Genomic DNA, 13,874 nt, shown 5'->3' with positions numbered 1-13,874 from the left:
GTACCCCACTCACACCTATGGATAGATCAACTTAACAAGGAAACACGAACTTTAAACGATACAATAGACCAGTTAGACCTAATTGATAGCTTTAAGACATTTCACCCAAAAACAATGAATTTCACCTTTCTCTCAAGCACACACAGAACCTTCTCCAGGATAGATCATATCATGGGCCATAAATCTAGCCTTGATAAATTCAAAAAAATTGAAATCATTCCAAGCATCTTTTCTGACCACAATGCAGTAAGATTAGATGTCAATTACAGGAGAAAAACTATTAAAAATTCCAACATATGGAGGCTGAACAACACGCTTCTGAATAACCAACACATCACAGAAGAAATCAAAATATGCATAGAAACCAATGAAAATGAAAACACAACAACCCAAAATCTGTGGAACACTATAAAAGCAGTTCTAAGGGGAAAGTTCATAGCAATACAGGCATACCTCAAGAAACAAGAAAAAAATCAAATAAATAACCTAACTCTATACCTAAAGCAACTAGAAAAGGAAGAAATGAAGGACCCCAGGGTTAGTAGAAGGAAAGAAATCTTAAATATTAGGGCAGAAATAAATGCAAAAGAAACAAAAGAGACCATAGCAAAAATCAACAAAGCCAAAAGCTGGTTCTTTGAAAGGATAAATAAAATTGACAAACCATTAGCCAGACTCATCAAGAAACAAAGGGAGAAAAATCAAATCAATAAAATTAAAAATGAAAATGGAGAGATCACAACAGACAACACAGAAATACAAAGGATTATGAGACTACTATCAGCAATTATATGCCAATAAAATGGACAACGTGGAAGAAATGGACAAATTCTTAGAAAAGTACAACTTTCCAAAACTGAACCAGGAAGAAATAGAAAATCTTAACAGACCCATCACAAGCACGGAAATTGAAACTGTAATCAGAAATCTTCCAGCAAACAAAAGCCCAGGTCCAGATGGCTTCACAGCTGAATTCTACCAAAAATTTAGAGAAGAGCTAACACCTATCCTACTCAAACTCTTCCAGAAAGTTGCAGAGGAAGGTAAACTTCCAAACTCATTCTATGAGGCCACCATCACCCTAATACCAAAACCTGACGAAGATGCCACAAAAAAAGAAAACTACAGGCCAATATCACTGATGAACATAGATGCAAAATTCTTTAACAAAATTCTAGCAATCAGAATCCAACAACACATTAAAAAGATCATACACCATGACCAAGTGGGCTTTATCCCAGGGATGCAAGGATTCTTCAATATCCACAAATCAATCAATATAATACACCACATTAACAAATTGAAAAATAAAAGCCATATGATTATCTCAATAGATGCAGAGAAAGCCTGTGACAAAATTCAACATCCATTTATGATAAAAACTCTCCAGAAAGCAGGAATAGGAGGAACATACCTCAACATAATAAAAGCTATATATGACAAACCCACAGCAAACATTACCTTCAATGGTGAAAGATTGAAAGCATTTCTCCTAAAGTCAGGAACAAGACAAGGGTGCCCACTTTCACTGCTACTACTCAACATAGTTCTGGAAGTTTTGGCCACAGCAATCAGAGCAGAAAAAGAAATAAAAGGAATCCAAATTGGAAAAGAAGAAGTAAAACTCTCACTGTTTGCAGATGACATGATCCTCTACATAGAAAACCCTAAAGACTCCACCAGAAAATTACTAGAGCTAATCAATGAATATAGTAAAGTTGCAGGATATAAAATCAACACACAGAAATCCCTTGTATTCCTATACACTAATAATGAGAAAATAGAAATTAAGGAAACAATTCCATTCACCATTGCAACAAAAGAATAAAATACTTAGGAATATATCTACCTAAAAAACTAAAGACCTATATATAGAAAACTATAAAACACCGGTGAAAAACATGAAAGAGGACACTAATACATGGAGAAATATACCATGTTCATGGATTGGAAGAATCAATATGGTGAAAATGAGTATACTACCCAAAGCCATCTATAGATTCAATGCAATCCCTATCAAGCTATCAACGGTATTTTTCACAGAGCTAGAACAAATAATTTCACAATTTGTATGGAAATACAAAAAACCTCGAATAGCCAAAGTAACCTTGAGAAAGAAGAATGGAACTGGAGGAATCAACCTGCCTGACTTCAGGCTCTACTACAAAGCCACAGTCATCAAGGCAGTATGGTACTGGCACAAAGACAGAAATATAGATCAATGGAACAAAACAGAAAGCCCAGAGATAAATCCACACACCTATGGACACTTTATCTTTGACAAAGGAGGCAAGAATATACAATGGATGAAAGACAATCTCTTTAACAAGTGGTGCTGGGAAAACTGGTCAACCACTTGTAAAAGAATGAAACTAGAACACTTTCTAACACCATACACAAAAAGAAACTCAAAATGGATTAAAGATCTAAATGTAAGACCAGAAACTATAAAACTCCTAGAGGAGAACATCGGCAAAACACTCTCCGACATAAATCACAGCAGGATCCTCTATGACCCACTTCCCAGAATATTGGAAATAAAAGCAAAAATAAACAAATGGTATCTAATTAAAATTAAAAGCTTCTGCACAACAAAGGAAACTATAAGCAAGGTGAAAAAACAGCCTTTGGAATGGGAGAAAATAATAGCAAATGAAGCAACTGACAAACAACTAATCTCAAAAATATACAAGCAACTCCTGCAGCTCAATTCCAGAAAAATAAATGACCCAATCAAAAAATGGGTGAAAGAACTAATAGACATTTCTCTAAAGAAGACATACAGATGGCTAACAAACACATGAAAAGATGCTCAACATCACTCATTATCAGAGAAATGCAAATCAAAACCACAATGAGGTACCACTTCACGCCAGTCAGAATGGCTGCAATCCAAAAGTCTATAAGCAATAAATGCTGGAGAAGGTGTGGAGGAAAGGGAACCCTCTTACACTGTTGGTGGGAATGCAGACTAGTACAGCCACTATGGAGAACAGTGTGGAGATTCCTTAAAAAACTGGAAATAGAACTGCCTTATGACCCAGCAATCCCACTGCTGGGCATACACACCGAGGAAACCAGAATTGAAAGAGACACGTGTACCCAATGTTCATCACAGCACTGTATAACAGCCAGGACGTGGAAGCAACCTAGATGCCCATCAGCAGGCAAATGGATAAGAAAGCTGCGGTACATATACACAATGGAGTACTGTATTACTCAGCCATCAAAAAGAATACATTTGAGTCAGTTCTAATAAGGTGGATAAAACTGGAGCCGATCATACAGAGTGAAGTAAGCCAGAAAGAAAACCACCAATACAGTATACTAATGCATATATATGGAATTTAGAAAGATGGTAATGATAACCCTGTATGTGAGACAGCAAAAGAGACACAGATGTATAGAACAGTCTTTTGGACTCTGTGGGAGAGGGAGAGGGTGGGATGATTTGGGTGAATGGCATTGAAACATGTATAATATCATATATGAAATGAATCACCAGTCCAGGTTTGATGCATGATACTGTATGCTTGAGGCTGGTGCACTGGGATGACCCAAAGGGATGGTACAGGGAGTGAGGTGGGAGCAGGGTTCAAGATGGGGAACACGTGTATACCTGTGGCGGATTCATGTTGATGTATGGCAAAACCAATACAATATTGTAAAGTAATTAACGTTCATATAAAATAAATAAATTTATATTAAAAAAAAAGAACACTGAGCTAGGAAATACATCAGGACTGTAGTATGGGCTCTGATGCTTTACCAGGTTAGCAACTCCTTTCAGCTTTGGTTTTCTAACAGAAATAAAAGGGAGATGATAAGGGCAGAAAATCAGATGAGGGTACACAAGGGCTCCATAACTGGCAGTGTTACATGAAACATAAGCTACTACTCTCTTCTAGTGGACAAATGCAAATTATTCAACATGAATAATTATCATTGGGTAAAATAGTTTGTATGTGACTTTTCTTAGAACTTATTTGTATGAAGGGTAGGTAAATTTGAAAAGGGGGGCCTTTAAGAAAAGATGTGGTCTTCAACCATTTAATCTTTTCTTTTCCCCCAAAGACTGGAAGATGGATAATGGAGGTCGCACAGATGGTGACAGTGGTATGCGGATGGCACAAAGGTGAGGCAGCAGCTGCCGCTGCCCTTTCTGATGAGACTGTCTAAAGAGCAGCGTTTCCGAAACCTCGGCATGCAGCAGGCCCTCTCAAGGGACTGACAAAACACAGACTGCAGGGCGACACGTTCAGAATTTATGACCAATTAGCCTGGGGTGGGGCCTGAGAATCTGTAATTTTACCAAGTTCTCAGATGATACTGATGTTATTGTCTGGAGAACCTACTTTTAGAGACACTGCTTAAAGACCATGGCAGAGAAAGGGGCGAAAGGAAAAACCTGCCTAGCAGAGGAGCTCAGAGGAAATCTTAATAAAGCTTGTGTGTGTGTGTATGTGTGTGTGTAAGTGTGTCTGTGCACATGCACGCACGCACACGCGTGTGTGTGTGCATGCGTAATTTTTTTAAAGTGTAGCTCTTTCCTTCAAGTTTCAGAAGTGTCACTAATTTGATAAAAGGTAAAAAACCAGTTGTTTGGAAACTTAATGAGTCAAGATCTATTAGCAATTTTTCTGTACTGTTGAGTGACTCCTGTGATTTTTACAAAAAAGTTTCAGTAGATCACCAGAAATGTGTCAAGGAAAAAGTGTGATAATTCTCCCTAGGAAAATTCTTACTCCACTCATTTCAGAGACTGTAAAGAAAATGTCAAGTACTGAACTATTTCCTAAATTACATTAAGTCATATCACATAATTCAGAACTTGTCACATTCAAATGTAATAAAACATTAAATTTTTATCCTGAAATAAATGGGATAGTACTAGATTCAAATTTTTGGTAAAATGCATTAGAAAGTAAATGTCAGAAACTATTTTACTGATCTTATCCCAGTGAAAGTCAGCCTTGTCTTATTTGAGTTTTACCAAACACCCTGAAATATTTCTAAAGATACTATCTGTGATATAATTTAAATGTGCTTCACAAAGCACATTTTTTATCCTTAGAAAGAATTTTAACAAATTCACTTTCAGGCAAATTATACAAATATTTTGAAAATAGTGATATTTTAGAGGCTATATTTCTTAAGTCAAAGTGTAATGTAGAATACAATAATTAACAATGAGATTGCACGTATCTTACATAAACATATTTTTAAGAAATAAGCCATCAGATCCTATATCAAGGACAGAAACACTTAACAGAGCTTAATGGGCTAAGGTGAAGATAAGAAATGTTATAAACAATTAATAATCTAGAACCCTTCCCTAAAACATCATTCTTTGGTCTTATTCAAGAAACATGTTTCATATAACAAAAGCATTTAGTTTTTTTTGCTATCTTTCAATAAGATCTATTGTAAACCATATTATATTACAGTCATAAAAATAATTTATCCATTTTTTTCAAATGCGTATGTCAAAGGTTACCCAAATGGTTAACAGCAGAAACAAAACAAGAAATCACATTTGTCATTACCTTCCATACTTTTCATTAATATGATATAGAATTCTCAAGCACTTTATCCATGGTAACAAATTAACTTTCACAACAATCACATGATGTAGGTCCCTTTATTACTCTGATCTGATGCAAGAGAAAGTTTAAGAGGTTTAAGTGACCTGTCCAAAGTCACACAGCTATTAAACGGCAGAACAGAATGAAACAGGCAGACCTATTCTGGAAGCCACATTCCTAGCTTCTTTATTACATTACATTTACATGAAAATATTCTTATTTCCTATAACATTTAATACAAACTCTTTTCTTTGGCTTCAAAGACCTCCGAAATCTGAGGTAACCTTAGTTTCGCTGCACTTCGTGGTATACCAGCCCCACTGGACTTACTGTCCTCTTCTACACAAGTCATGGTCTTCCAGCATCACTAGTCTCCTCTTACTCTTGATGCAACTGTAACTGTCTACACCATACATTTTACCCATATACAGCATGTAGTTGGATTTAAAGATATACACTCTCATGAATATTTATATTTTCACAAATAAATTTAAATTCATTTACATTTATTTTGACAATCAGACCTGTCTAGATTCAAATCCTGACTGTGTAAATTACTCATTGTGTGACTGGTTAAATTATTTAATGCTCCTTTGCCCCAGGTTCCTCACAGTAAAATGGGGCTAACATAGCACCATCTCGTACTGTTAATGTGGTGATTAAATGAGTTAATTAATGTAATTTTAAAGTTCTTAGAACACTTTGCCATTGGTTCCTTCACTGTGTCATGAAGCTTTCATGATTGATAATGTATCTACTTTAAATTGGAAACAAATTAGTTGCAATTTGTCATACAGAACAGTACTACACCACTCTGATAACCACAAATGATTAATAGAGATAGTAATCTACAAAAAAAAAAAAAATGCAAAGCTGAGACTATTTTTTCCAGGGTAAAGAAAAGAGGAACATACAGTTGCTACGTGTTTTTTTGAAATATTTCTTAAAATTTATTTAATTTATTGATTTCTTATGTTCAATTTTTGGGGCCATACCCTGTGGCATGCAAGATCTTATTAGGATCAAACTTGCCCCCATTTCAGCAGAAGTGGGGAGTTGTAACCACTGGATCTCCAAGAAAGCCCCTGGAATAGATCTTTTTATATATGTGAATAAAGAATATTAAGATGGGCTGAAAATACATATGTTGAAACCCTAAACCCTGCTATCATGGTCCTGAAGCTAAAGTCTGGGAGAGGTAATTAGGTCACATGGGTGAGGTCTGGGGGAGGTAACTGAGCTGTAAGAGTGCATGGAGACTTCATGATGGAATTAGTGTCCTCAGAAGGAGAGACAGGAGAGAGTTTGCGTTTTCTCTCATTCCTCTATACCCTGTGAGGACACAGCAAGAAGACAGCCATCAGCAAATTAGGAAGCAGGTCTCACCAGATGCCAGATCTAACAGTAACTCAGTCTTCAACTTTCCAGCCTCCAGAATTGTGAGAAATAAATATTTGTTGTTTAAGCCATCTATTCTATGTTAATTTGTTATAGTAGCCTGAATTAAAACAGAAATCTTTTTTATGTTAGGGAGTGAGATACAGGCAGTTCTAGGAAGCCTATCTTTTATTTTCAAACAGAGAAGACTTTTAGGTTGACTATCAGTTTCTCTATATTGAGGGTAAACAGCAGGAAAAAAAAAAAAACCACATACATACATTTTTTTCTTTCTAAATTCCTATAGAGCCCTAGTGACATCTTTCCCAAATGCCAGGTTCTGCAAAGTTTATATTCTCCAAATTAGCTAAAGTGAATCTACATAAGATACTCTAAATGCTTTGTTTTTATCCAAGAGATATGAAATAACATGGATTTTAATATCATTTATAATGGTCCAATTATTCATCAAGAGATGTGTTGATTTCCTTTTCCTCTGCTTATGGTGTTTCTATTTGGTAAGTATCCTTCCCTTACTTGTAGTATATGAATTACAGATGGAGCAGAATCTCTCCCCAGATTCTGGGAGATGCATTTGGCTTAAGCCCCAGCCAGTGAGACCTCCGCACAAGCTGCCCACAGAACTAGTAAAGGACTAGGCACAAAACACAAGCCATTCAATTTGAAGCAAAGTTAATCCCAAGATTTTTGCTTGAGTTGCCAGGAAATGGGTACTCTTTCTCTTGGACTTAGACAACATAAGACTTGAACTCCTGGGAGACCACCATGTGTAGACGACCCACCCAAAAGTGAAGTTGTATGGAAGATGCATACACACACATACACACAGACACACACACTATGACTAGAGAGGTAGATAAATAACACAAGCTGAGATCCTAATGACAATTTTAAGCTGCATCAAGCTGATTTAATGTGGCTACCCTTGGATCCCTCAGTTACAACAGCCAATTAATTCTATGTGGCTTAAGCTAGTTTACCCTGGAGAAGGGAAAAGCCACCCACTCCAGTATACTGGCCTGGAGAATTCCATGGACTGTATAATCCATGGGGTCACAGAGTCGGACACAACTGAGAGACTTTCACACTAAGCTACTTTAACTTGGATTTTCTGTTACTGTAAATTGTAAGACTTCTAACAAAGGCACACAAGATGGAGGAGTCATTTACATTAATGAAAATAAAACACATATATTTAATATTGGCTTACCTTTTGGTTTAATAAAGCACTTGCCAATTTTTGTACTTCTGAACTCAATAAGGTGGTTCCTCTGATGACTTTGCTGAGAGCAGCAAGAGACTGATGGACACTCTGTACTAAGCGGATGGCATTAAATTGTTCAAGAATGATGAAGGATAATATTGGAGATCCTTGTCGATCATTAGGAGGCAACAATTTCTGATGAATCAGGTTTGAATTCTAAAAGAATAATGTATCATGTAATATTTGCTGAAAAGTAACACAAATGTATCAAAACATTCAAAAGTTATTTAAACCTTTTGTCAGTATACTTGTTTTGAAATACTCTCTTATGAATGGCCAAATTTATTAAACCCATAAATACACAGGAAAAGAATTCTGGACTTCACCAACTTAAATGGGGTGGGTGGGAACTGAAAAGGCAGCAGCTGATACAGCTGGAAAGTGTAAGAACAGCACGCTGTAAGCCAATGCAGAGAGAGCAGCGCAGCTAAACTACCACTCGATCGCTACAAGGAAAGCAGAAGAAATCACGGCTTTGAAAAATATGCAAGCAAATACTTCAATTTGAAAATTACCTGTATGTAAACTTTAAAAAGTACATTAAAGATCTGTACCAGTGAATATCGTATCTTAGTATTTATTTCTACATCTACACTCTAAGAGAGGCTCTGATACATGGAACTTGGGGCTTCTCAAATTGTTAAAATAAAAGTCAAGGAATCCCAGCCATATCTAAACAGTCTACATAGCTAAGGAAAAAAAAAAAATCACCTCATTAGTATTCTAAAAGTGTCAAAAACCTGTCAAAGAGACAGCACTGGGAAGTCTGCACTCTTACCTACTGTCCATTTTCCTGACTTCCTCTGTATGTTCTGCTTACAGTCCTAATGAAGGGTCCCCTCTTCTTGTTCTAGTGGTTGTCACATTCCCATATTCTATGAGAGCACTCTGTTTTTCATGTTTTTGGTATGATGATTTAATATCATAATATGAAAATCTAGTCATTAAATAACTATGAAATAAATTATACTGGCATGAAGTCATTCCTGAAAATAGATTCAGGCTATGAGTTCAAATTTAGGCATTTTATTTGTATTAATAGTACATTTAAAATATTAAAGCTGTTGGAATCATCTTTGATAGACAAAAAAAATGCACATAAATGTGCCTATAGAAGTACACAGTGGTGAACTCTAAATCTAGTAGAGAAAAAGAGTATATTATTAAAATTAACTATAAATATTATCCCCTAGATTGGAACTGGCAGAAGGCAGTGGCACCCCACTCCAGTACTCTTGCTTGGAAAATCCCATGGACAGAGGAGCCTGGAAGGCTGCAGTCCATGGGGTCACTGAGGGTCGGACACGACTGAGCGACTTCACTTTCACTTTTCACTTTCATGCATTGGAGAAGGAAATGGCAACCCACTCCAGTGTTCTTGCCTGGAGAATCTCAGGGACGGGGGAGCCTGGTGGGCTGCCATCTATGGGGTTGCACAGAGTCGGACACGACTGAAGTGACTTAGCAGTAGCAGACTGGAATTATTTGAACCACAGCATGACATAAATAATACTTAACACACCTCCAACCTTAATCAAGTTATAAAACTGACATAAAATTTGGATTATAGACTTTCCATAATTCCTCATATTAAAAACCATTCCTGGAAGTGAATAATATGTGGTACTTAAATCTTTATCAATCTTACACTAAGACTGAAGAGATTCAGTTCAGTTCAGTCACTCAGTCATGTCCAAAACTGCAATCCCATGAACAGCAGCATGCCAGGCCTCCCTGTCCATCACCAACTCCCAGAGCTTGTTCTAACTCATGTCCATCGAGTCGGTGATACCATCCAACCATCTCATCCTCTTTCGTCCTCTTCTGCTTCCACCTTCAATCTTTCACAGCATCAGGACTCTTTTCCAATGAGTCAAATCTTCACATCAGGTGGCTAAAGTATTGGAGTTTCAGCTTCAGCATCAGTCCTTCCAATAAACATTCAGACTGATCTCCTTTAGGATGGACTGGCTTGATCTCCTTGTATTTCAAGGGACTCTCAAGAGTCTTCTCCAACACCACAGTTCAAAAGCACCAATTCTTCAGTGCTCAGCTTTCTTTGTAGTCCAACTCTCACATCCATACATGACTACTGGAAAAACCATAGCTTTTACTATATGGACCTTTGTCAGCAAAGAAATGTCTCTGCTTTTTAATATGTTGTCTAGGTTGGTCACAGCTTTTCTTCCAAGGAGCAAGCATCTTTTAATTTCATGGCTGCAATCAGCACCTGCAGTGATTTTGGAGCCCAAGAAAATAAAAGTCTGTCACAGTTTCCATTGTTTCCCCATCTATTTGCCATGAAGTGATGGGACTGCATGCCATGATCTTAATTTTTTGAATGCTGAGCTTTAAGCTGACTTTTTCACTCTCCTCTTTCACTTTCATCAAGAGCCTCTTGGTAAAGATTACTGAATAATAACTTAGTTTATAGATTTTTATCCATTCTATTAAACTGATTAGTCAAATTTGCACCGTCCACACTGTTACTTTATAGAAGAACACACAAAAAGGGAATCTCAGATCGCTCAAACAAGATTCCATTTATTTATGATGCACGAAAATAGAAAACTTAGTGTACTGAACTTTTTAAAAAGTTGATTTAAGAGAGTACCTGCCAAAACTACTTAAAATTGAGAGTTCAGATAAGAAGTATGGTCTAGAGACATGTAGTAAGTGTAAAATACCAACTGAATTTCAAAGACTTGATATGAAAAAAAGGATGTGAAATACCACATTAATAATTTTATATTGATCATCTGTTGAAATGCTAATATTTTGAATATATCATGTTAAATAAAATATATTAGCAATTTTATTTCTTCATACTTATTTGAACATGGCTACTAGAAAATTTAAAATTACAACTATGGCATCTATTTGTGTTTTACATTATATTTCTATTGTATAGTGTTGGTCTAGAAACTATCAAGTAAAATGATATAAGTTCAGGAATAAGAACAGAAGAACATGGGAGAAAACAGCACACAGTGGGGTCTTAAAAAAAGTGTTTGATTAATGAAAGATGAAAAAAATTATGAAAAAAATTAAGAAGCCCCAAAGTGATATAAATTGTGATAAATGAATGACTGAGAGAAATACAGCAGAAGACATCAAAGAATATTATATTTTATAACAATTCATTTCCTACAAGCCTTCATAAAGCTGTATTAAAAAATTAATACAACTTTAACTATAAAAATATAGGTATTTTATACATTCTGAAAGAGTTAAATATAGAGATTTATAGCAGTAGAAACATGTTAAAGTGTTACATTAATCTTAAAACAACCTCAAATTAAGTATTATTTATAATTCAAGTAGCTAAAATTGCCATGAACAAATTACATCACTGTAAAACATTTTTCAATGAAACTATCTAGGGATGGCAGTCATAGCTTTAGTAAGTTGATTATAAGAAAAACCTTTTTATGAACAAATATAATTGGTTGAATCATGTACTCTGGAAGGACATCTTTGACATTTTAAAGTTCATCTTGTCATTAAAAAACTAAGTGTTCATAGGATATCACTATCTAATTATGAAGCTGCTGGAGAAGAAATGATTGTGGATTTTTAAAAACTTAACTATAAAGCAAGAAATATCTTTTGGGCAAGAAAAAAACTAGTCTAATTTTGGTACAATTTATGTATTAATCCAGAATTTTTGTGTTTTAACTAGAATAGTTTCTAAAGCGAGATAATAATTTAGACATAAGTAAAACAGATGACACATAGAAGTACTATTCTCTGTTTTTTTTTTTAACAATTAAAGCTTTTTGAAAATGATTCCTTCTCAGAAAGAATTTTTGCCACTAAAGGAAATTCAAGCAATGAGTAAAGGTTAGCAAGTTTTTCTATAAAGATTCAGATAGCAAATGTCAGACTTTGTGGGACATAAATCTCTGTTATAACAAATCAACTCTGGCTGTTACAGTGTAAATTTAGCAACATACAATATATAAACAAACAGGCATGGATGACTTTCAATAAATCTGTATTTACAGAAACTGGCGACAGTTTAGATTTGGCCCATGTGCTGTAGTTTGCCAACCACTCAGGTACACTACCACTTATTCAAAGCATTATGGAGATTCACATATTGCTCTAGATAACATCATAGTCCCTTCCAGATCTGCAGTTCAATGAAATTAGTAAGATGTGAACTGTAGTTTCTATGTGTGTATTTACCCATGACTCATCGAATAATAATCAACAATTGGACAGAAGTATTTTTCCTCTTATCATATGATCATGTCTTTGTTGAAGATATATTTTTTATGATAAAAAGATACTAAAAGACTTAGCACAGTCAATTTAAAAAGCGAAAATGTAAGTGAGAGACATCAGAAAGAAAGGTGGGGTGGCTTGGAGTTACAGAAAAGGGGGCAATATCTTCATTTCCATGTGGCAGAAATTCTACTATGCCCTCCAGTAATCCTTCATTCCACTTCAGATAATAATTTCCTAATATCTCTCTGGGAAGAAACAAACTTTCCGAACTCTAAGTCCAAATGGTTCTGGTAGAGCTGACTCTGGTATATGACTTGTGTGCACACTAGGTCCCTTCAGTCGTGTCCAACATTTTGTGACCCAATGGACTATAGTTCACCAGGCCCCTCTGTCCATGGATTTCTCCAGGCAAGAACACTGGAGTGGGTTGCCATTTCCTTCTCCAGGGGATCTTCCTGACCCAGGGATCGAACCCGGGTCTCGCACATTACAGGCAGAATCTTTACCATCTGAACCACCAACTTCTTTAGAAGTTAACTAATCAGAGCATTCCATTCCTGACCATAGCCACTGGTTGAGAGATGGGCAGATTACCAGAGATAATAAAACATGGTAAGAATCTTGCCTGCATCTTCTGATAAACAGACAACTCTTCCTTTTCACTGCATTTGAACTGAAGAGATCATGAAGTAGAGAACCAATGCAGCCATTCTTTGACAATAAAGAGAGAGGCTGCATAAAACTGGAGCACACACATGCACACACACGCATCAGACCAGCTTCAGTGCAGCATCAGCCCTTTCAGAATATACACACCACGTATATTGCACTAATTGTATATATGTGTGTGTATATGTATATATATATATGGGTATATATATAATGCCTCCCTGGTGGCACTAGTGCTGAAGAAACCACCTGCAATGCAGGAGATGTAAGAGATAAAGGTTCAATCCCTGGGTTGAGAAGATTCCCTGGAGAAGGGCATGGTAACCCACTCCAGTATTCATGCTTGGACAATCCCGTAGACAGAGGAGCCTAGCAGGATATGGTCCATAGCGTCACAGAGAGTTGGACATGACTGAAGCACCTTAGCACAATACACACACACACACACACATACATATATGTGTGTGCATGTGTGTGGTGGGACTTCGCTGGTGGCTCAGTAGTAAAGAATCCACCTGCCAATGCAGATAAAAGATGTGGGTTCAATCCCTGGGTTAGGAAGATCCTCTGGAGAAGAGAATGGCAACCCACTCCAGGATTCTTGCCTGGGAAATCCCATGGACAGAGAAGCCTTGAGAGCTATATCTATGGGACTGAGAAGAGTTGGACATGACTTAGTGACTAAGCAACAACAACTATATATATATATATAAAGAGAGAGAGAG

The 13,874-nt window shown here is 36.3% G+C and overlaps 1 protein-coding gene across 1 annotated transcript in view; it reads right to left on the bottom strand.

Annotated features, from left to right (window-relative positions):
- The window catches only part of DYNC2H1 (dynein cytoplasmic 2 heavy chain 1), a 399,579-nt gene that overhangs the window by 90,852 nt on the left and 294,853 nt on the right, over window positions 1-13,874 (bottom strand). Inside the window, exon 84 of the mRNA XM_013969394.2 lies at window positions 8,194-8,403. Coding sequence (XP_013824848.2) covers window positions 8,194-8,403 — 210 coding nt within the window. The remainder of the gene's footprint in view (window positions 1-8,193; window positions 8,404-13,874) is intronic.

This window comes from Capra hircus, chromosome 15, assembly GCF_001704415.2.
Source record: "Capra hircus breed San Clemente chromosome 15, ASM170441v1, whole genome shotgun sequence".
NCBI lineage: Eukaryota > Metazoa > Chordata > Mammalia > Artiodactyla > Bovidae > Capra > Capra hircus.
Note: the sequence above shows the minus strand (reverse complement) of the source record. Positions and strands in the feature narration are given on the sequence as shown.